At 44.1% G+C, this 24,588-nt stretch overlaps 2 protein-coding genes across 5 annotated transcripts in view; one reads left to right on the top strand and one right to left on the bottom strand.

The window, feature by feature from the left end:
- nudt9 (nudix (nucleoside diphosphate linked moiety X)-type motif 9) overlaps positions 1-24,588 on the top strand; it is a 241,099-nt gene that overhangs the window by 13,947 nt on the left and 202,564 nt on the right. The gene's annotated exons all lie outside the window — the stretch shown is intronic.
- On the bottom strand, positions 13,369-20,365 carry LOC134013643 (uncharacterized). 4 transcript variants are annotated; one of them, XM_062453225.1, is made up of 11 exons: positions 20,348-20,365; positions 19,990-20,080; positions 19,371-19,472; positions 19,140-19,280; positions 18,857-19,026; positions 18,535-18,671; positions 18,028-18,121; positions 17,564-17,893; positions 17,306-17,474; positions 16,510-16,634; positions 13,369-16,219 (listed from the first exon to the last, which is right to left on the bottom strand). In XM_062453225.1, the coding sequence occupies exons 3-11, from the start codon at positions 19,462-19,464 to the stop codon at positions 15,896-15,898; spliced, it is 1,584 nt and encodes a 527-aa protein (XP_062309209.1). In that variant the 5' UTR covers positions 19,465-19,472; positions 19,990-20,080; positions 20,348-20,365; the 3' UTR covers positions 13,369-15,895. The 4 variants fall into 4 exon arrangements, with proteins under 4 accessions (XP_062309209.1, XP_062309218.1, XP_062309228.1 ...); XM_062453234.1 differs by lacking the exon at positions 20,348-20,365 and having other exon boundaries at positions 18,857-19,011; positions 19,990-20,325; XM_062453244.1 differs by lacking the exon at positions 20,348-20,365 and having other exon boundaries at positions 19,140-19,233; positions 19,438-19,472; positions 19,990-20,325.

Raw genomic sequence — 24,588 nt, 5'->3', positions numbered from 1 at the left:
ACGTCACCAGTTCGGAACTCAACTTCCGGTCACGAACCCCTCTGATTTGCGAGAGTTCGCCCCCAATTTCCAGAAAACTTTCAACAGTGATGACACATCTCCGGACATTCACGTACATTTTGCTCAAATTCCCACAATTAAAGCACGCATTTTGGATTGACCATACCTAGCAATTCGTGCTGGCCTACATGTTTTTCAACAGCATGCCAACACGCTCTGCATTAGCTTTGACCAACATAGCCCACAACACTATTTATTCCAAACACAACAGGGACTCAAACCCTTTGTACCGGAGAGGACTTTAACCTCTCCTTCTTTGAAATGCAAAATAATAAGTATAGGCAATTGCAAGTCAAAGCACAAGCCGCAATCTTTGCGGGAATCCAAAGCAAATCTATAAACAAATTCCAGGATCCTACTTTCTTGACTTTTCCTAGATATATGAAAGATGGCAGATGTCAGAAGATATCTGACCTATCTCCATCCAATCAGAAAAAGCTCTCCAATCAGGCTAAAATCTATTATTTTCTCCACTTAAAAAAATCGTGTATCTATTTCTCTCCACGAACTTATTTCGCAATTCAATAAGGTCCTTAAAACAAAACGACCCCACACTCGAAAATCCACATTTATCAACCCATATTTGCATTTGCAAAAAACTATCGTTACCATACTTTTGTTTCATGTAATCGATGTTTGGACAGGTCAATTCTGCTTCCAGACCATTCATTTTTTTAGAATTACAATCCATAAACGAACAATAACCAACGACGGAAAATAAAGACACAATTACCCCTTTTCTTTTCTAAAAACAATTAAATTCCGACTTCACAACTTTCAATGAAAATAACTGCACAATCATAAATTACAAATATTCAAACCGAAAACAATTTTTTTTTTTTGATTTTTGTAATTTGTATATAGCTTGAATAATAGACACCATTAGTTACTCATACTTCTTTTAACTTCAAAAAACATAACTTGCAATTAAAACAAAAAATGAACACGCGGGTTGCAAACTTAAAACCTCTACTTTGAAATTTCACAGGCCTATACTTCCTAACCTTTTTTTTTTTTTTTAAACACTCAGCTGGTTACCAATTTCTCTTTAATCTTTACCAATTTAATCTTTACCAATTTCTAAAGTATACTTTTTACAATTTTACTCTTGGGACTCAGAAATCAATACATTTCCTGACCCAATTTCCCAGGGCCTTAAAGACACACAGCACGATATCACGTGTGAATTATCACCCTTTATGCGCTCGTCAGCACATTTCCTGCATGCTTTTTGTACGACTCTAACGTAACGGGACCATCTTCCGCTTGTCCGGGGGTCGGGTCGCGGGGGCAGCAACTTAAGCAGGGAGGCTCAGACTTTCCTCTCCCCGGCCACTTCCACCAGCTCTTCCTCGGGGACCCCGAGGCGTTCCCAGGCCAGCCGAGAGACATAGTCCCTCCAGCGTGTCCTGGGTCTTCCCCGGGGCCTCTTCCCAGTGGGACGTGCCCAGAACACCTCACCAGGGAGGCGTCCAGGAGGCATCCTTATCAGATGCCCGAGCCACCTCAACTGGCCCCTCTCGACGCGGAGGAGCAGCGGTTCTACTCTGAGCCCCTCCCGGATGACCGAGCTTCTCACCCTATCTCTAAGGGAGAGCCCGGACACCCTGCGGAGAAAACTCATTTCGGCCGCTTGTATTCGCGATCTCGTTCTTTCGGTCACTACCCACAGTTCGTGACCATAGGTGAGGGTAGGAACGTAGATCGACTGGTAAATAGAGAGCTTCGCCTTTCGACTCAGCTCCTTCTTCACCACAACGGACCGATGCAGAGCCCGCATCACTGCGGACGCCGCACTGATCCGCCTGTCGATCTTGCGCTCCATCCTTCCCTCACTCGTGAACAAGACCCCGAGATACTTGAACTCCTCCGCTTGGGACAAGATCTCCTCCCCGACCCGGAGATTGCACTCCACCTTTTTCCGGTCGATAACCATGGCCTCAGATTTGGAGGTGCTGATTCCCATCCCAGCCGCTTCGCATTCGGTTGCGAACCGCTCCAGTGAGAGCTGGAGGTCACGGCCCGATGAAGCCAACAGGACCACATCATCCGCAAAAAACAGCGACCCGATCCTGAGGTCCCCAAACCGGACCCCCTCAACGCCCTGGCTGCGCCTAGAAATTCTGTCCATATAAGTTATGAACAGAATCGGTGACAAAGGGCAGCCCTGGCGGAGTCCAACCCTCACCGGGAACAAGTTCGACTTACTACCGGCAATGCAGACCAAACTCTGGCACCGGTCGTACAGGGACCGAACAGCCCCGATCAGGCAGTCCGGTACCCCGTACTCCCGGAGCACCCCCCACATGAGCCCCCGAGGGACACGGTCGAACGCCTTTTCCAAATCTGGTTGGGCGAACTCCCATGCACCCTCCAGAACCCTGCCGAGGGTATAGAACTGGTCCACAGTTCCATGGCCAGGACGAAAACCACATTGCTCCTCCTGAATCCAAGGTTTGACAATCCGACGGAACCTCCTCTCCAGCACCCCTGAATAGACTTTCCCAGGGAGGCTGAGGAGTGTGATCCCCCTAAAGTTGGAGCACACCCTCCGGTCCCCCTTTTTAAAGAGGGGAACCACCACCCCGGTCTGCCAGTCCAGAGGCACTGTCCCTGATGTCCACGCGATGTTGCAGAGTCGTGCCAACCAAGACAGCCTTACAACATCCAGAGCCTTAAGGAACTCCGGGCGGACCTCATCCACCCCAGGGGCCTTGCCACCGCGGAGCTTTTCAACCACCTCGGCGACCTCAGCCCCAGAGATAGAAGGGCCCCCCCCAATGTCCCCAGACTCTGCCTCCACGTCGGAACGCGTGTTGATGGGATTAAGGAGGTCTTCAAAGTATTCCTTCCACCGATCCAGGACGTCCCCCATCGAGGTCAGCAGCGCACCATCCCCACCATATACAGCGTTGACAGTGCACTGCTTCCCCCTCCTGAGTCGCCGGATGGTGGTCCAGAACCTTTTCGAAGCCGTTCGGAAGTCATTCTCCATGGCCTCGCCGAACTCCTCCCACGCCCGGGTTTTTGCCTCCGCGACCGCCAAAGCCACATTCCGCTTGGCCTGCCGGTACACATCAGCTGCCTCTGGAGTTCTTCCAGCCAACAAAGTCCGATAGGCCTCCTTCTTCAGCTTGACGGCTTCCCTCACCTCCGGCGTCCACCACCGAGTCCGAGGGTTACCGCCGCGACATGCACCGACCGCCTTGCGTCCGCAGCTCCGGTCAGCCGCCTCAACAATGGAGGCCCGGAACATGGCCCATTCGGACTCAATGTCCCCGGCCTCCCCCGAGACATGGTCGAAGCTCTCCCGGAGGTGGGAGTTGAAGCTCCTTCTGACAGGGGATTCTGCCAGCCGTTCCCAGCAGACCCTCACATTACGTTTGGGCCTGCCAGGCCTGACTGGCGTCTTCCCCCACCATCGTAGCCAACTCACCACCAGGTGGTGATCAGTTGACAGCTCCGCCCCTCTCCTCACCCGAGTGTCCAAGACATTCGGCCTCAGATCCGACGACACGACTACAAAGTCTATCATCGAACTGAGACCTCGGGTGTCCTGGTGCCAAGTGCACATATGGACACCCTTATGCTTGAACATGGTGTTCGTTATGGACAAGCCGTGTCTAGCACAGAACTCCAACAACAAAACACCGCTCGGGTTCAGATTGGGGGGGCCGTTCCTCCCAATCACGCCCCTCCAGGTCTCACTGTCATTGCCCACATGAGCATTGAAGTCCCCCAGGAGGACGAGGGAATCTCCGGGAGGAGCGCTTTCCAGCACCCCTCCCAGAGACTCCAAAAAGGGTGGGTACTCTGCACTGCCATTTGGTGCATAAGCACAAACAACAGTGAGGACCCGTCCCCCCACCCGAAGGCGGAGGGAGGCTACCCTCTCGTCCACCGGGGTGAACCCCAACGTACAGGCGCCGAACCGAGGGGAAACAAGTATTCCCACCCCAGCTCGACGCAACTCCAGAGTGGAAGAGAGTCCAGCCCCTCTCAAGGAGACTGGTTCCGGAGCCGATGCTGTGCGTCGAGGCGAGGCTGACTATATCTAGCCGGAACTTCTCTACCTCGCGCACCAGCTCCGGCTCCTTTCCCGCCAGCGAGGTGACGTTCCACGTCCCTAGAGCTAGCTTCTGCAGCCGAGGATCGGACCGCCAAGGCCCCCGCCTTCGGCCGCCGCCCGTCTCGCACTGCACCCGACCCCCATGACCCCTCCTGCGGATGGTGAGCCCACTGGAAGGGGGTCCCACGTTGTCTCTTCGGGCTGTGACCGACCGGGCCCCATGGGAAAAGGCCCGGCCACCAGGCGCTCGCCATCGAGCCCCACCCCCGGGCCTGGCTCCAGGGGGGGGCCCCGGTGACCCGCTTCCGGGCAGGGGCAACTGAGAACCATTGTTAGTTTTCTTCATGGTAGTTTTTTGAGCCACGCTTTGTCTGATCCTTCGCCTGGAACCTGTTTGCCTTGGGTGACCCTACCAGGGGCATAAAGCCCCCGACAACATAGCTTCCAGGATCATTAGGACACGCAAACCCCTCCACCGCGGTAAGGTGGTGACCTCCGGTCTCTGCCCTATTAATTTCGTACGACTTGCACGTACAGGACACAGCTCTCCTCCGGTCTCTGCCCAATTACTAATTTAACCAAATTATTGACAATAGTCTAAACAACACACATTTAGACAACTCAAATCACACAGAGGCCAAAAAGAATATCTCACCGGTTCTTTCAGGATCCCGCGTCAGCAACAGCGCAACCAGTCAAGCCCCACCCGAATTGGTCCCGCTTTCTCTGTAAATTTTGGATAGAGGTAAAGGCGGCTATGCCGGATTGATCAGATGACCTTTTCTAAGGGAGTCCTTGTCCGAGATACGCTGAGCAGACGAGGATCCCGGGTTTCGGCACCAAATGTAATGGCAGAATTCTAGTGGCACTGTGTAGATTTGAATAGTCAAGAGATGGCGGTTTCAATACATTTATTTTGCTTGTACAAATTTAGAATTAACAAAGTACTTTGTGATAAGTCATAACGAAGGAGGTGCTAGCCACAGGTCGTTCGCAAGAGTGATGAAGAACAACCCTAAAACCCTGCCTTATATAAGCTTAGAACAAATGGTTCTTCTGATGGTCAATCCATCAATATGGCGGTCTCTGTGATTGGTCAGCACTGCTCAGTGACAGTTTGACTCCATACCAAGTGTCCCACAGTTCTTTGATGTGGCATCTCTCCCCAAACCAGTAGATAGTAAAGCCACAGAAGTTGATCAGTCAAATGGTCAACTGTCCTTTGTGTGGGCATCTTCAAACAAGTATTTAATTAACACCACCCATGCAACAGGAAGGGCCAGAGCAGCTTGATCAGTTCCCAGCTGTCTCTTCCTCCCCAGGTAACAAGAACTCTCCCAGGTCACCCAGACTTCCCGTCCCTAGACTTCACGTCTCCTAGTTAGGTGTTATAAAACTACAGGTGGCATCGCTACCAAATGAGTTGAATCAACTTTCACTGTATCAAGCTTCTTAACCAACTTTAGACTTCCATTAAAACACATTCCTCATATATAAAACACACACATTATAACTGTATTCCAAATTTCCACCACAGCGACCCTGATAGCTGGAGAGGGCCAGCTCCTCAGCAGGAGTGAAGTCCTGTGGAGGAGGGCCCCCCCAGTTTTCATGCCTTATTTTTCTTCCTGTTGGCTGCAAGCAATTTCATTGTTCTATAGGCCCTTTGTAGCTATACCAATATCCTACAAAAGGGACTGACTCGGGCAATTCAGCCTTGTACTTGTTAGCCTTAAAATATGTGCAAGTAGGTATTGCCTACTGCTACTTACCGTTTTAAATCATGGTTTTATATTTATTTTTTATTTGCTCCCACGATCGTTTGCCACTGCCAGGGTTGCAACTAAAATAATACAGCAACAAAAGTTTAACGTTATGGAATGCACACGTGTAATTATGGTGTGGTGGAAATTTGTAATACAGTTATAATGTGTGTGTTTTATATATGATGAATGTGTTTTAGGAGAAGTTTACAGTTGGTTAAGAAGCTTGATACAATGAATGTTGAATCAACTCCATTTGGTAGAGATGCCATTTGCAGTTTATGACACCTGGGGAGGATGAGACAGCTGGTCTGGAGACAATGTGGATTCAATTGTATTGTTATTGTCATCTGAGGGAGCAGTTTAAGATAGATGAACTGATCAAGCTGCTCTGACCCTTCCTGTTGCATGGGTGGTGTTAATTAAAATACTTGTTTGAAGATGTCCACACAAAGGACAGTTGACCATTTGACTGGTGAACTCCTGTGGCTTTAGTATCTACTGGTTTGGGGAGAAATGCCACATCAAAGAACTGTGGGACACTTGGTATGGAGTCAAACTGTCACTGAGCAGTGCTGACCAATCACAGAGACCGCCATATTTTTTTCACTCCATATCATCATTATCATGAAGATTAAATCCAGCAGTGTTATTTGCGCTTGTACTGAGTGATAATTGTTCCACAAACACCTTGTAAAATCCAACTCAAATCTTAACTCAAAATTCAGCGCTGTCTCAACATCACATTGTCCACTATGGGTGCAGGAGGAGATGCCTACTGCATCAAGAACTAATAACACTTGGCTGAATGTTCACGGCAGATTACGTGTTGAATGAGGTTAATGGTAATTTAAACCAGTCAGGATAGGTGACAACTATTGCAAGTGGGATGTTCCCTGTCATGAAATTTGTCATAAACTTGTGTAATTGCCATGTTATGTGGATGTTATGTGGTAAACTGTCTGTGTTAGCCACATGGCTATGGTGCTGGGCGTGAATGGGCTGGGAGACATATGTGGATGAAGGAGAAAAATACCTGTGTCTTTTGACATGGGTACACACTGTGTTCAAATTAAGAAGTAATGACAGGGAGTGAACTGTTTGGTCCTACTGTTGACGATGAAGTTCTGAAATGGGATTTTGCTAATCGCCACAAATGTGTGTGCAGGCTGTTTTTTTCCCCCACCCCTGAATGCCGTGCATCAACGGTTATAGTGAAGGATCGAGGTGTACCATTTTCCTGCGCTAGCCTGTGTTCCATGGACTGACTGATTCCCGCTAAACAGTAGAACACTCTCCTCTGGACCATCCCACACAGGAGCGTGGTAGGACGGGACATTGCGATCACACAGATTTTTCCCCTCTCTTTTTTTGATATTGACATCAGCTCGAGCTTTATTTTTTTAATGAGATCTCAGGTTTAACCCTTTCACACGTAGGTTCTAAATTCCTTGACTGGTCCCCCAGAGTGAGTTTTTTATGCGCGTGAGTTTGGATCAATCTCAACGTTCCAGAAATTGATTATGACGCATTAAAATCGAATTGCTATACAATATAGTATTTATCGGTTCGCATTTTCCATTGACCTAGTTTGCACCCCGTATTAGTGACGAATACTCCATTCATTGGTTGTTTTGTTTATCCACCTTCTCGTTACGTATTTCTTCCGCTTCAGGGGACTGGCGGAAACCTTCAAAGTAGATATTTTGGCTATTATTCTGGTGACTGAAGTATTTGTATAACTCAAATTATACCACCCATATAGTTTGCACGATACTGAGATGAAAGCATGAACTGTTGTATTTCACGAGGTGATGTTTTTGCCAAACTAGCTAGCTCGTAGTGTAGTAAAGAGTCAATCAACAAGTTAGCTGTTGCTAATTTACTAGGCTATGTTACGTTGTTTGTGTGGTCGGATTATAACGAATACAAAATAATTCGGATACATCCAGTCAGTCTTATTTGATTGCTATGCATCGTTTTGTTTTCTCTCTTTCTAGCTGGCTTCCATCTCGTAAACCTTCTGAGTTGGCAACGCAGCCCGTGTTCACAAAATAAGTTAATATGAAAGCCAGCTAAACAAAAACAAAACGATACATAATAATTTGGATACATCCAGTCAGTCTAATTTGATTTCTATTCATCGTTTTGTTTTCTCTAGCTGGCTTCCATCTCGTAAACCTTCTGAGTTCGCAACGCAGCCAGTGTTCACAAAATAAGTTACTGGATGGAAGCCAGCTAAACGAAAACAAAACGATACATTACAATCCTAGTAATACGCTAGACTGACTAGATGCACTTGCATTACTTTGTTATAATCCTACTACACAAACTACGTAACATAGCCAAGTAAATTAGCAGCAACTGTTGATCGTCAACCAAATTGAGCTATACTGTAGGCGAGACTGGAACATGACTCCCAGACACCTCGGCGAAAGGCGATCAAGCAAGCTCATGCTGCTTGGATACCTTCAAACCTTTTTGGTTGGCTTCAATTTATCTGGGAAACTTTTCTGGTGAGTAGATTATTTATACCCACAAAATATACACATACCTGTGGCATGATATTGAGACGAAAGCATGACCTGTGGTTGTTTTCCACTATCTGATGTTTTTGCTAGCTAGCTCGTAGTAAAGGGTATTATTCAGGTAACTAGCGATTACTAACTTGCCATGTTTAGTCCAATTAAAGCAAACACAATAATTCAGACATCCATTCTATATTGATGGCTATGTTTTGTGATCTCTTGCTACCATCTACTGTCATTAATTTCCGTGTTGATAGAAAATGTATTCCTCATTTATTGTCAGGCCACAGTTCAAGCAAAAATGAGAGGCAAGTGTAATTTGTTTGGAAAATCTGGGCTAGGGCTAGTTGATGGACGACATGTAGAATAAACCAGACTTTATGCTTATTCAATCTAACAACCTATTGAAATGACAAGACGGCAATGTATGACTGTAATGTTTCATAGGGTAATGAAACGCACCACTTGTCATACCACTTGATTGCCTGCTGTTGACCGTTTTCTATATCTTGAACATCTCCCTATAATTTTACAGGTGAATGTTGGCCCGCACAGGCCCCGTTCCAAGAAACAGAACATGACAGCACTGCTGTACAAATTGTCCATGTATAGTACATGGCCTTCTCTCAGGTGTCGAGCAAGTACGGTCAGCACAAAGTGACCATTCCTTGCTGAACATCAACGAGACCGTCAAACACCTAATTCCTTGATGTACCAGCAGCATGTTTATTTTTTTGCAAAGGCTTAAAGCCCATCTCCCATCCCACACCCTCACCACATTGCATAGAGGGACTGTAGAGAGCATCCCAAGGAGCTGCATCACGGCCTGCAGAGGACAGTGAGGACAGCTGAGAAGATAGTCAGGATCTCTCTGCCCTCCCTCACAAACATCTATACCAAATGCTGCATCCCCAAACCCACACGCATTGTGGACAAACCCATGCACCCCACACGCTCCTGTACATCATCAAACTCAATATTTTTGCATATTGCTGCTACCTCAATAACTGATGTCCATGTATTATGGTATTAGTATGTTATGTTTACATTCAGTTTCCCTTGCACTAGCTTACTTGTTTACATTCACAGTATCCCCACTTCTTGGTGTTTTGAGGCATTTGTCACAAATTTCATCTTGTCTTATTGGACCAATTTTATTGACCTAATTCCACACAGTTGTTGTAGTTGTCTAGGTTATGTCTAGGTCCTGGAAGAACGTTGTTTTGTTTCATTGTGTACTGTAAGTATATGATGACAATAAATACCAGTTGACTTGTCATGACAACAGATCCAGAAATCCCAAGCCCTTCATGATCCTGGATGTCCATAGTGGATCCTGTGTAAAGGATCATGTCCTAAACATAGCCAGTACATCACACAACTCAAACATGCTGTACCTTTTTGCCGATATGTTGACGGAAGCTTTGCCTACCCCTACACAGTGTCAAGGTTTTAAATAATTTTTATGTGATATTTTTTATAGCTGTGTGCTAATGATATTCATTGATATGTAACGTGACAATGACGAGATTATACCCTTTCCTGGACATGTAATTAGCTACCTGAAATGAGTAAAAGGATACGTGTTAAAAATTAAGAAACGTGTTGGTGTGGGCTTTTTAACTTATTAAAATAACTTAGTACTGTCATTACTGTTCTGATTTTTAAATATTCACACAGGTGAATCCACAGTGAATTGATATGATATATTATCGTAGTGTAGCTTTCGAGAAGCTAACTTGGCTAATGACGATAATGTAGGCTGCCATGTTTTTTGTTTTGATCAGTACTCTGCATTGTGGGTGTCAAATGGTCAACGAGATGACCTACTCTTCTCACGAGAAAATACTGAGGTGTACGGGGTCAAGGGGTACATCATCAAGGGTCATATTTGTTGCCGGAAGACAAAAAAATCAAAGATGGCCTCTAGTAGCTCAAAACGAGACGAAAGACAGACGAATGTCAGATGTTTTAGATGCATATTTGTGAACGTATATCTATTATTTCGATCTCTGGTTGGTTGTACAATAGTAAAATCTGTTGAAAGCGATAGCCAAGTCAAGGAAAACGGATAATATTATGGTTTACTAGGTGGCGTGAGTAAAGCGTGAGTTATTTTTGGTTAGCTGTTAGCTAACATTAGCTAAACTAAATTGTTTGAACGTTTTCTTATGGATAATAAAGGTAAACTTTCTCAAAATATACAGTAAATTGAGATTCATGTTTATAACATACACGTAGGCTAATGCTGAAGAGTTTATTGTTACGTAATAAGCCAAACTGGACATTCTAAAGGACGCGTTCCAACACACCGGTGTGTTGGTACGCTCCAGGGACCAGCCAGGACTCAACACACCGGTGTGTTCGTACGCGTCAAAGGGTTAAAGACATTACAATTGTTTTGGTGTTGGATCCAACATAGGGTGATTGTTTGTATATTTCATGTGTATTGTATGGAAAAGTTGTTATTGATTATCTGCATTGAATAGCATATGCCACCTGTTTTTTACACATTTACATTTAGTAGACGCTCTTATCCAGAGCGACTTACAGTAAGTACAGGGACATACCCCCCGAGGCAAGTAGGGTGAAGTGCCTTGCCACAACGTCATTTTGCACGGCCGGGAATCGAACTGGCAACCTTCTGATTACTAGCCCGCTTCCCTGACCGCTCAGCCACCTGACTCCCTATTTTATTAGTGGTAGCTAAGGTCTTCATTGATATTTCATATTACAAGCCATAAATTCAATTGATGATGATTGAATTCCTATTGCCATTTCACTCACTGACACTACAGCACTACATTACATATTTTAGACTGTTACTATACCACACTGAATGTTGTAGATAATTGAACTTAACATTTAAACTTGACACCAAATATCCTTATCAGCATCCCCCCCAGACTACTTAATACATTTAAAATTCAAACTTATAGTTAAATATAAAACCCACACTTGCATATTACACACTTTTATTATTTTCTTTACTTTCATCCTGAAATGATATATGATGTATTGATACTTTTATAAATATGACTTCATACTTTTTGATCTGATTGGTTTGCTGTTGTTATTGTGGGTTGGGGTGGATATCTTGATATAATTAAGCACTACTGCAGTCCTCCTATACGAGCCTAGAGATAAGATACCCCTGAGTGAATCTAGTGACATGTTTTAGAGTTTCTTTGATAATAGTGTCTACCCAGAGTCTCTGTAGACACGGGGTTACATAAGTGGCGAGCCAGCCAGGAGGATTGCGCTTGGTAGTTTAAAACCACCGACCCACAAAACACAGAAATTAACCTTATTAGCTTCTACTGTAACTAGGCTACTAACTTAAGAGATGGATCTTTTTACGTTTTGCTGTTAGCGGGCAAAACTCCCTCTATATCACAGGCATAGAAGACAATTACACTGATAAAGAAATACAATAAGTTTTCCACGCTAATGGGATAATTTCCCAAATTATTAGAATACCAGATGAATATGGTCAGCCTTAATAGAATACAAGTCAGACATGTCCATCTCCAAGATTGACCCCGCCACTCTTGGCCACATATCAAGCCCTGGGGATCCAAGTGTAAAGTGGCATGTAAGGACCATAAGAGCTATGCACCAGGAGCAGGTGGGAAGACAATTAGCCCTGCGCTACTTGGATGAGCTAAAGGCTGCTGCCGGAGACAGCAGAACTGGCTTCCTGAAAATGCTACAGACCGAATTTCAGGATGCTGAGGGACATTTTCTGGCCAAGCCCAGTGACCAAATTGAAACCGCTCCTGCATAGCACCCCTACACTCCACCTTCCCCCAGCTATCCAACCAAGCCTGTTGATCTTGATGAGGGTATCCTGAACCCCCCACATGTCAAAAGGGTGGTCGTTGAACATGTTATACGCAGTGAGCCAACTCCGCATTCTTATTTCCACTCCCGTCTTCGTACATTCTCTGGGCGCAAGCCGAGGCCAAATGGCGAAGTGGACTATGAAACCTGGCGCACTCAAGTTCACCTCTTGATAAGTGACCCCTCTTTATCCGACTGTCAGAAAGTGAGAAAGATTCTTGAAAGCTTACTTACTCCCGCAACTGATATTGTGAAGCCACTTGGCATTGATTCCCCACCCAGTGCTTATGTTCAGCTTGAGTCAGCCTTTGGTGTCGTTGAGGATGGAGAGGAGCTGTTTGGGGCCTTCCTGAACTGTAGCCAAAACCATGGCGAGAAACCCTCAGTTTACTTTAACCGGCTGCATACGCTCCTAACTAAAGCCACTTCTAGAGGGGGAGCCTTCCCGAAGGACACAAGCAAGCTGCTGCTCCGTCAATTCTGTAGAGGCTGTTGGGATCAGAACCTCATAATTAACCTACAACTGGAGCTCAAGAAAGAACACCCTCCGTCTTTCTCTGACCTGCTCCTCATGCTGAGGACGGAGGAGGACCGTAGGTCTGCGAAATACGATCGAATGAAGAAACACCTGCACAGCAAAATCGCTAGTGTTAAATCAACTCTGAGAGTGTCAAATTTAACACCCAGAAAGTGTGCATATGCATCCACTATTTTGGGTGTTAAAGTAACACTTTTGAAAGTGTTAATGATTTTACACTCACACAGTGTTAATTCAACACTAAAACGAGTTGAAAATCAACACTGGCCAACACTGAGTAGTGTTATTAATACTCTACACTAGTGTCAGTGTTAAAAAATCAAAACTGGCCAACACCGAGTAGTGTTAATAATACTCTACACTAGTGTCAGTGTTATAGAATCCACACTGCCAGACTACACTGAGCAGTGTTAATATTACACTAGAAACTACACTGGACTCCAATTTATCAACACTTACAGGTGTAAAAAAAAAAAATAACACTGAGGGTGTAGAATGTTGTGGACCCACCCACCCTCCTCCCCAGCCAAAACCACAATACAAAAGGCAATACAAGAAGTAATTTCACAAAATATTGTGTATTGAAAGCACAGGTACAGCACAAATGCAAAACGGTCTTAAATACAAGTACAGCATGGAGTCACACAAAAACAGAGTATGGGACAATAAACATTTGGTCGTCAGAATCACTTGAAAATTGCCTGTCATACGGCCTGTAGTACATCAGATCATCTACACACAGCAGCGCAAAGACATTGTTTTTCTCCTCAATGCTAAATGCATTTAAGTGATCATCAAAATACATTGTTGAGACAGCACAAGTTAGAAGATAAGCACTGTCATCTTTAACAATAACACTGACAATCCTGTTAAACAAAGGCATCTCATTTTCAACAACAGAACATACATACATCCCAGGCTGATACTCTGTGCCATAGCTTTTGACCCAGGAAGTTGTGGAAACACATGACAAATCGAAAGTTTCATTCAGCGCCTCACTGCCCTCCAAACTGCTGACCAAGACTTCAGTAATGGGGCCGAATTGGAATCTTTTAAAATAAAAACCTTCAAAATGAAAAGGCAGTTGATTCTGATGTCTCTTTGCCAGTGTTTTTGTGATGTTTTTAAAGTTCTTCACAGACCTTTTAAAAAAGTTGTGCTTGCCTTCAAACCTCATGCACCACATGTGTAATAGTGGCCCAATCTTTCTAATACACCTTGGGTAATGTATCATGTGGTGGTGCTTTGGAAGCAGATTTCGCTCTGGAAACACAGATTTAAAAAGCTTGTGATGATCGAAAATCAGATGTTTCAAATAGCAAGTCATACCATGGGTTACAATAGGTGAAAAGACAATGTTGACGATTTGTATTAAGAGGAGCAGCAAGTTCCAGCAGCTATCATTCCTCCCAACTAAATCTCCAAACATCAATGGGGTATTGCGCAAGAGGCACCATGACTGAACAGCACTAAGGCCAAGATTGTTGCTATCATCGTCCAATTTTACCCCACTTGGCCTGTTTTTTCTCTGTGTAAATCCATAGTTAAAGCTCATGATTCTTTCTGACAATGAGCTTACAGATATCGAGTTCTTTATCAAGTACTGAAACACAAGCTTCAACTCGTACTGCACCACTCCTTCCAGTAGATCATGCATTATATCTACAGCGTAGTTGTCTGAAGTATGGAACAGCTTGAGGGAATTGAGAGGACATGCTTTTTTCACACCAAATGTTGAGGCCAAAGCTGGATTTTGTTGTACGGCAGCACAGTGTTCTGAATGAAGGGCTTTAGAACGTAGAGTTAAACCTGGATGATCTTCACTGAAAACTGATTGCATCTCTCCCTTTTCAGTTAAACAAAAGCGACAACAGTACTTTGCACTAAACGATTCGACCAAACCAAAAAGGCCGTGTATAGCCAAGTTGTCACCTGTAACCTGAAAAACTGAACCTTTCAAAGGTGTGGGTTGAAAGGGCACCTGCATTCCTTCAGCCTCTAACATCTTTAAATCATTGAGAAGTGGCTTTAGAATGGGATCAAACCCATATTTCTTTAAATCCTCTGAGTGAAAGAGGGCAACAAGATGTATGTTCATCAACACAGAATTAAGCTTCGGGGACAGATTTCTCAAAATAAAATAAATGCAGCCAAGTTTGTGAATTCCCTTTTTTGAGCCTAATGGATTAGCAGTTTCAAAATCATCGTAGTAGAGCTGTATCTGCAAAGCATGTTCTTGTTGTGAGAATAAAATGTGGTTCCTGAAGTAGGAGCCATCATTTACATCTCTGTAAAAACCCTCCTGGTGTGGTTTAGTTTTTTGGAAACTGTTACAAAGTTCACTGTTCCTAAACATAGATGACAGAGACCCCATGATTGGTACATACATGAACTTGTCGTTTACAGGAACTTGCCTGTATGTTCCTGTTGTTCTATCTCTGCGTGTATCAAAACGCACACCAAGAATATACTCCACTGGTTCCACTATTTTCCATTTTTCTTCTAAGTGCTTCTTTCGTTTAGATTCTGTGTTAAGAGATGAAAATGGATTTTCAAGTTGACCAAAACAGTCCTGAACTTTTTCTAATGTTTCTCCGGATGCTTCAGATGACAAACTTTCAACAACAGTTTCTTTTGCATGGGCATGGATGTCATCGACCAGTTCCTCCATTGAACCAACTAAACACTGCACCGTACTTTCAGGAACTCCTGAGGCTTGCAGTTGAGCAATAACAGAGCTGCACATGTCTAGTATTTTCGTGTTATCCATTGGAATGTGTGTGACAGTCGCAGGAGGATCTACATTAAGTTGTTGTGAAACAGAAGCTCCAACATTAGTTGCAGGACCAAACTCAACATCACTGACGGAATCTGAATCACCACCATCCTTATGTGCTCGAGATAAGTGCCGCTGGTAACCAAAGTATGTGCAAAAAACAAATGAACAACCAGCCTCTCCACAATGCAAACGCAAAGACCTTCCTGGGTACAATCCATGCTGAAACTTCAAATGTCGACATAACAATGAACCATTTCTGTGCTGTACCTTGCAAATGTAACATGTGAACATTTCAAGTCAGAAATTAGTTCCTCTTCAAAATGAACTGTGAAGAAATCTTGCTCGAATTTCCTTCACCCGAGGACTCTCCTTCACACTGCCAACGTCAATGCCATACACGGTTGTCTGGATGAAGGTGTAGAAGTTGCACAGCGCCTCATCGTAGGACACAGCAAAAGCAAAATGTGCCTTGAAGAGCTCGTCAAAGGCAGCAACTCCAGTCTGTGTCTTGGAGGGAATGGCCTTTTGGTCCAGGATGATGTAGAAATTCTGGATGCTGTTTTTTCGTTCTCCAACACACAGGAGAAAGGGCTGAGCAGGGCCAGTTTCCTTCAGGAAGGTCTCCATGCTTCTCCCCACCTAAGAGAGAGGGAGAGAATGAATTCCATGGAATAAAATGTCGGGATTTGGTGCGGAATGCCAGCACTGTTTCCTAGAATTAGGATACATTCTTCAAGCAAAATTATTAATTAATTATTATTAATTCATTTCATGAGCAATTAATTTCAAATTAGGACAAAGCTGAACTTGTTAGAAAGAAGAAATGTTTCAAAAGAAGAAATCTGCTACACCCCATGTCACAAAATGACTATCAGCCCTTGAGAACCCAATACTACTAAAATACTTTAAACACAATTCTGAGAACAGACCTTAAGGAACTTCACCAGGCGGACAGCAGCATCTGTTGCGCTGATCTTTGCAGACTTCTTGCCCTTGGATGTTGGCGGCAACAGGTGAAGCAACAAGCAGATGGCGGCAACCTCACAGTCCCATACTACAGAAAAAAAAAAACACCATTGCAGTTACCTGAATTACTTTACCAATGTCTTCTCAATGTTCACTTACAGAGACTCTGAATTGGCTCTAGATAGCTTTGTTGACTGTTAATGTTAAATGAAAGGAAACCAAAGGCTGCCTGAAAAAAATCAATTGTAAATCAGCAATCTTACAGAACAGCAGCTTGAATTTGTGACAATATTAATTTAAAGTCAGAACATTGAACGTTTTAGAATACTTTTTCTTTCAAAAATGAGTGCAGGAAATTCAATTTATTGTAATATACATTGGCTAAAAGCAATTGGGTTGAAATTAAGGCACTTGGGGTATTATCTTTACATTTTGGTATAGGTATATTTAAGCACTATATGTATTATAATAACTATCAATATGAGGACAACCTGGGCTACAAGTATTATTTGTGCTGCAGTGATGTAATTTTAATGTAAAAAATAGTGATTGCACAATAAAGACAAAAAAGAAAACAAACTGGATCACAGATATTTGTTGATATGACACAAACAGCCATGTTCAACAACCTTTTTTGTTGCCTTAAACACTTGAGTGAAAGCCAGCAGATAAAAAAAAAAAAAAAAAATCAGGCTCTAAATTATATTTGATGCATGGAATACAGGCATGTGTAGTCTTAAGTCTCTTATTTACACTTACCACCATCATCAGATTCCTGTTGGGCAGACAAAAGGAGGTCATCCACGTGCACACTTTGAGGAAGATTTTTGCACTCCGCAATGATCCTCGGTTTGAAGAATGTTGGCCATTTAGCGAGGAATTTACCAGTCACTTCATCACCAAAGAGCATATTGAAGTCTTGGTCGATCTTAAACACAAAATATGACAGGAAAAAATACATTAGAGAGCAAACAAATAAAGACAGAACAAAGCTGTCAACAAGTCATAATTTCTTACCAAGCCTGGTGTGTCCAGGAATCTCGGAAAAAGGTCTAGGACAGTGGAAGCTGTTGCTGGGTCTTGAACAACCTTTTGTCTTTTCTGAAATGTTGCCCTCATTTTGTCTTGGACGAGGGTTGTGTCACTTGAGTGCCTCATCACTGATATAGCTTCATTGCATTCGTCACCTGACAACTGCCTCACAGGTGAATGCATGCTGCGATGAGTCTTAGGGCCATCCTGAAAGCTGGACCTGGATTTCTTGATCTCTTGAGCAGAGTTGCGCTGCACAGTCTTCAGCCTCCATGCCAGGTAACCAGAACCACTCTGGTGATCATAGAAATGCTCCTGTAGATTACATAGCAAAAAAATAATCCATTACCTGGTTTAGAACAAGGAATGATCCTGAACAGAGCTGTCATGCGTGTAATTCAATGCACTGAAACACTGCAGCATGGATGTATATTTATATCAATACTTACATAACCATTCTTTGAATCCGGGTCCTTCAAATTTGGGAACAAGGTTGTAATGCCAAGTGCATACGTACTGCGGATATTTACTGGAGGGATCCTCCTGCAAAAAGATAGATGAATTACTAAAGTGATACTTCACCCATAAATCAAGTGACTGAAAAAAGGTTTAATTGCAGGCTGTGATAGATTTTTTTTTGTTTAAAAAAAAAAGGAGACTTTTCAGGTAATAGTTTATTTTGAAATATAAAAAAAACATTAAGGGAAAACAGTGTAAAACATGTAAGGGACATATTGAAACTATGGCTGCATATCTAAGACTTGGATTATGCAGCACAAAGGCTGAGAATTTGCTGTGTACATTTTGCTTTTGTTGTGCTGTTGTCAATATTATTCATTATTACTGTAATCATGATAGAACAATATATATTTGAATTGAACACAGAAATAATTGTTAAATATTATATTATGAACATTGGTCAAATCAATATGTGTTTATAAGTGTGCAATACTTACCCATGGCTCTCTACCATGTCAGCCACAAGCATGTTGATCATCCTTCTTCTTGTACCATCCGACAGACTCTTTGTTTTCTCGTATTCTTTGATTATTTGGTCACCGTCCGGCTTTGAATGCAGGGCTGCATTGACAATCTGAAACAACAATTGCCTAGCATTCAGACATTTAAAGTAGACGGCAAAAACATATTTGAATGGGGTTAGACCAATACATTTCCTCTCTGGAGTGTTGCCCCTTTCGCATGTTTTTTTTCTTCTTTTTTTAAACCAATAATAATTTACTATCTGCAGCTTGAGACCTTAGTTTAAAGATTACTTACATCGCGAGCACTGCTGCTGTCAGGGGGTCCTTCAATCAGCCGTTTTCTTCGAGCTTTGGTGGATTCTAGTATAATTGTTGAGTCTGAGCTTGGAGATGACCCATGGGATGCACGTGATGGTGACCAATCAGTTAAGGATGAGCCCTCTGAAGAATCTCCAAAACTGTTGTCTACACACACACACGCACACACACAAAATCATATTTTTTGTATAGAACTAACTTTGGATATAAATTATTACATTTAAAATAGTTAAGAGAAATACTAAGTTGCATTTTCTTACCATTGCAATCTTCAGTGAAGGCCTTGAAGGACACCTGAGATGACTTCAGAAGCTCATCAAAGATGTCAGAATCCACTTCAACTCCTGCAGAATCCTTGAGCATCAAAGCAGTAAAACCTGACAAATTGAATTTTGCCAGCACTAAAACAAAAGACAATTTGGATTATAGCATAACTTCCAAGTAAGTTACACAAAACAGAAGACATGGATAAAGTTTGACACTTTAGTTACCTCCTTGTAAAAATTCAGAGAAATTGAAGACCTCCTCCACCTTTGGTACCCTGACCCATTTGCTCACCCCCTTATATTCGACAGGAACCAGCATGTCTTCACCTTCAAAGGAAAGAATGGCATTTATATATAAATAAATAAAACACATTCTAAAAGGTATAAAACAACATGCACATGATTAAACAAGACAACATAGTTGGTTTTAAAAGGGGGGACTGAGGTTAAGAATGAAGAACATGATTATTCCTCCTCTCCTCTTATCTGTCCTCCTGTGCTGCTGATGTGAGCCTGTCTGTGCTGCTGCTAAAGGGAGGGGGGCTGATATCAGATCAACAGCGCTATACAGGCAAACTAAGCTAAACAGAAGGGACATACAGACAGCTTTATGTTAAGCTTGTTTGTAAGAGTTAGCTAACAAGCTGTTAGCTGCTGCTGAGATAGCGAGCTACAGAGCATATTAAAAAATATCTGTGCTCGCAAGGGTTTTATTCCGGCATTGAGATAACTACCGGAGTTTGTTGCGGCTATGACTAAACATAAATATATCTACATTTACTACTCCCTCAACAAGATACTAGGCATTATTAACTTCTCCTTATGAATGATAGCGAAAACTCACCTCTCTCCTCTCCTTCCTCGACTGTTCCCGCCCTGTCCAGCTCTCCTCAGTTTACTCGTCAGCAAAGTGAAACTTATCTTTTCGATGTTTGCTAGTAAAAAGAAATACAAGCACATTAATAAAAAATAGTCGCAGATATTACTGATATTATACTATCTCGACAGCCGTTGTCTAAAATTAGCTACCATCTTTACCAAGTGTAAGCTAGCAATTGCCAGTTCGACAAAAATCTATTTAGAATGGGATTAGAAAGTAACAGACAGCATACATCCATACAAAAGCAAAGTAACTACGATTTTTCGAATTATTTAAGCCTTTATCAACTGCACAACATTAACATTAACCGAGTTTGACTTACCGCAGCGGTTAGAAAGATGGCTACCGAAAGTTTTGGATCAGCTCTGGATGGCGCTTCTTTGCCGGAAATGCGAGGGTGTGGTCAATTTAACACTCACGGTGTAGAATCCCCCCCCCAACGACCAAAATCTACACCAACACTTTCATCAAAAAACTCTCTTAGTGTACATTTTTATCTATTAAGTGTTAAAATAACACTGCACCCTGTTGATTAACACCAACACTGAAAAAGTAACACCGGCAGTTTTGCTGTGTGGGATCAACCAGAGCTGCTGCACATGCCCATGCCATTATAGGCGTGCCTGCTTATGATAATGATTCAGTTCAGACACTTCAACATGATGCTGACCCGGTGTTGTCACTCCAACACGAATCAGGGGGAGAACTCAACACCTGGAAAGACTGAGTAAGTTCACAAAACAAGCAGGAAATCAAGATGATACCAATAACCTTGAAAAGAAAATTGATGCACTAGCCCGACAAGTGGAAAAGCTGTCACAATGGGCAAATGAATCAGAAGGAAATGCTAGCTTTGGGAGAGGCAGTTACCCTGTGGCCAGCACAGCCCAACAGCACATGAGGCCCCCTGGGGTGCTGAGAGCGTGGTTTTGCTACAAGTGTGGCGAAGATGGGCACATCGCTGCGAAGTGTGCTCAAGACGCCAACCCAGCGTTGGTCCAGAAGAAAAATGCTGAACTGAGAGAGAGACGAGGTGGTTCCAGATTTTAGACTGATACCTTTCCCCGCCCTTTAAACTACTAACAGCTCCTGTCGTGGGACACCCAGAAGCTGAGAACCGAAGTTACCGCAGTCCCAGAAACACAGAGTGTTATGTCAATGCACCGACAGACATCAGATCGCATTACCCCGTCACCCAGCCTCTACCCTCAGGTCTCATAGGCCCTCGCTGCGCAGCTTCAGTTTTTCTTGAGGATGTGCCATGCGAGTCTCTCCTAGGTAACAACTCTGTCAGAGTCTTTTTGTCAAAGATTTTTGCCCTCTTTTCCCATTCAACCCATTCACTCCCTCCTCGAAGTCGAAGGTGCCGGTGGCCAAAAAGTGCCTTACCTTGGCTATACTGAAGTGAACATTTCCTTCCCCAAGTCAGTTATGGGAAAAAAAGAATACTTAACAGCTCTTGCACTTGTAATTCCAGATAACCACTTAAACCGTCAGATTCCCCTACTGATTGGGACCAATGTCCTTGACAGACTTTACCAAAATGGCATTGGACAGGATGGGCTCAAGTCCCTCTTCCAAATCCCCTCTGAAGGTGGCTATGCGGAGCTTTTCCATCATATTGCCAGGATTCACAAGACTAAAAGACGCCCATATACCGTGAAGCTACAGCGACGAAAACCCCTCATCATCCCTGCAAAGCAGAAAATGTGTATCTTGGGCATTGTCAGAATGGGGAAGAGTGCCCACCAAACTGACTTTGTGCTTGAGCCCCATGAAAACTGCCCCCTGCCTGGTGGAGTGCTACTGGAACCTGCCTTGGTGAACATTCCTTGCGAAGCTAGCAGCAAGATCCCCATCTTCCTGTGTAATGTGAGTGACCACGATTTCACTCTACAGCCCCATATTATCCTTGCCCAGGTATGCGCAGCTCAATGTGTCACCCCCCTTGAATCTGCCCAATGTGATCCAAGTCGAATTCATTCTCTCTCTGACCAGCTGAAGCTTGACTTCGATGATTCACCCCTAACAGAAGAATGGAAAGAGCATATAACAAAAAAGATAACTAGCATTCCTGAAGTGTTTGCCACTGATGATCTGAGTTATGGCCACACCACAGCAGTTAAAACATTACATTAGATTGCATGATGAAACCCCTTTCAAGGAAAGGTCAAGGCCTATTCACCCAGCTGACAGAGAAGCTGTGAAACAGCACCTGAGAGAGTTACTGGATGCAGGGATCATTAGGGAATCTGAAAACCCGTTTGCCTCCCCAATTGTAGTTGTGAAGAAGAAAAATTGAACTATTCGCTTATGTGTCGACTACAGAAAGTTAAATACCCGTACCATCAAAGATGCATACGCCCTCCCGAACATTGAGGAAACCTTCGCGGCTTTAAGTGGAGCCAAGTGGTTTTCCGTGATGGACCTTAAGTCAGGGTATTATCAAGTAGGGGTTGCTGAAGAAGACAAACACAAGACGGCCTTTGTATGTCCTTTAGGCTTCTTCGAATTTAACAGACTCCCTCAAGGAGTGACAAACGCACCAAGTACCTTTCAATGCCTTATGGAAAGGTGCGTTGGAGATTTACACCTGAATGAAGTGCTTGTGTTCCTCGACGATTTGATTGTTTTTTCTGAGACATTAGACCAACATGAAGAACGACTAATGAGAGTACTCACCCGTCTGAGGGACTACGGGTTGAAACTATCCCCTGAGAAATGCCATTTTTTTAGAACCTCAGTAAAGTACTTGGGCCATGTAGTGGATGCTCAGGGAGTCCACACAGACCCCGACAAAGTTTCAGCCTTGAAGACTTGGCCTCGCCCTTCCAACCAAAAGGAGTTGAAATGTTTCTTAGGTTTTGCGGGGTACTACCGGCGCTTTGTTGAAGGGTACTTGAAGATAGCCAGACCACTTAACAGCCTGACAGCAGGTTATCACCCAGCAAGAAAGAGAGGGAAGACGTACAAGCGACCCGGTGTAGAAAGTCCTCCAAATCCCGGGGTCCAATTTGGGGATGACTGGACCCCTGAATGCGAAACAGCCTTCAAGACCCTCATTGGAAGATTGACCTCTGGCCCCATCCTTGCCTTTGCCAATACACAGTTGACATATATCCTCCACACAGACGCCTGCCGGCAAGGTCTGGGTGCCGCGCTCTATCAAGAGCAAGAGGGAAAGCTCAGAGTTATAGCGTACGCTAGTAAGGGCCTCTCGAAGAGTGAGCAGAACTACCCCACGCACAAGTTAGAATTCCTAGCCCTTAAATGGGCAGTTTGTACCAAATTTCATGACTACTTGTATGGGTGCGAATTCACTATCCTAACAGATAATAACCCCCTCACGTATGTCTTAACCTCCGCCAAGCTGGATGCTGCTGGCTACAGATGGTTGGCCGCCGTTTCCAATTACCATTTCAACATTAAGTACAGGACAGGCCAGGCCAACAGAGATGCCGACGGGCTGTCCCGCAGACCACAAGATCCTCCCTGTGAGGATGATCCTTTCCTGGAAGAGAAAGAAAGAATTGAGGATCTCAAGAAACGGCTCGCGGATGTGGCTGGCAGCAACATATCATGTGAAGTGCTCTCAGCTATATGCCAACGCCACCTTGTAGTCTCCCAGTCCAGGCACTGCTCTGATAGCGTTGTCGTAGAGTCTCTTGCGGCAGACGCTTCCTCTGTGCCTGAGTCCTTTGGACTAGATGTCTTGCCCTCCATGACACTGACAGACTGGCGGAAAGCTCAAGCTGAAGATCAGCACATTAGCCGTGGCATTCGAATGCTTGCTCGTCCAGATAAGCCCCGCCCCAGAGAAGTCAGCACAGAGCACCCAGTAGTTAAGCTCCTCCTGCGACAGTGGGACAAGTTGGAGCTGAAGGATGGTGTGCTGTACCCAAGTGGCATGAACAATGGCCTCCCGGCCTATGCTGGTGCTACCCCTGCAGTTTCGAGAGAGGGCGCTACAGGGCATACACAAGGATGTCGGCCACTTAGGCCCTGAGAGTGGCCTACACCTGGCCCGTGCACGTTTCTTCTGGCCTGGCATGGCCAAAGCCATTGAGGAAAAATGCAGAACATGCGAGCGCTGCTTCCGAAGAAAGGCTGTGCCTCAAAAGGCTGCACCAATGGAAAGCATCACAAGTACGTATCCACTGGAACTCATCTGTATGGATTACTTGTCGCTAGAACCTGATTGTCGTGACACAAGAAATATACTCGTCATCACAGACCATTTCACAAAGTTCTCGATGGCAATACCGACAAGAGATCAGAAAGCAAGGATAATAGCAAAGGCTCTATGGGAGAATTTCATTGTCCACTATGGATTCCCCAGTCGCCTGCTGAGTGATCAAGGCAGGGATTTCTAATCCAAAACTATCAAGGAACTCTGTGCAGTCATAGGAGCGACGAAAGTCCGTACAACTCCATACCATCCTCGGGGGAACCCAGTGGAGAGGTTCAACAGAACGCTCCTGGGAATGCTTGGAACTTTAGAGGACAAGAGAAGCATCATTGGAGGGATTATGTTAAGCCCTTGGTGCACGCCTACAACTGCAC

Source organism: Osmerus eperlanus, chromosome 2, assembly GCF_963692335.1.
Source record: "Osmerus eperlanus chromosome 2, fOsmEpe2.1, whole genome shotgun sequence".
Classification (NCBI taxonomy): Eukaryota; Metazoa; Chordata; class Actinopteri; order Osmeriformes; family Osmeridae; genus Osmerus; species Osmerus eperlanus.
Note: the sequence above shows the minus strand (reverse complement) of the source record. Positions and strands in the feature narration are given on the sequence as shown.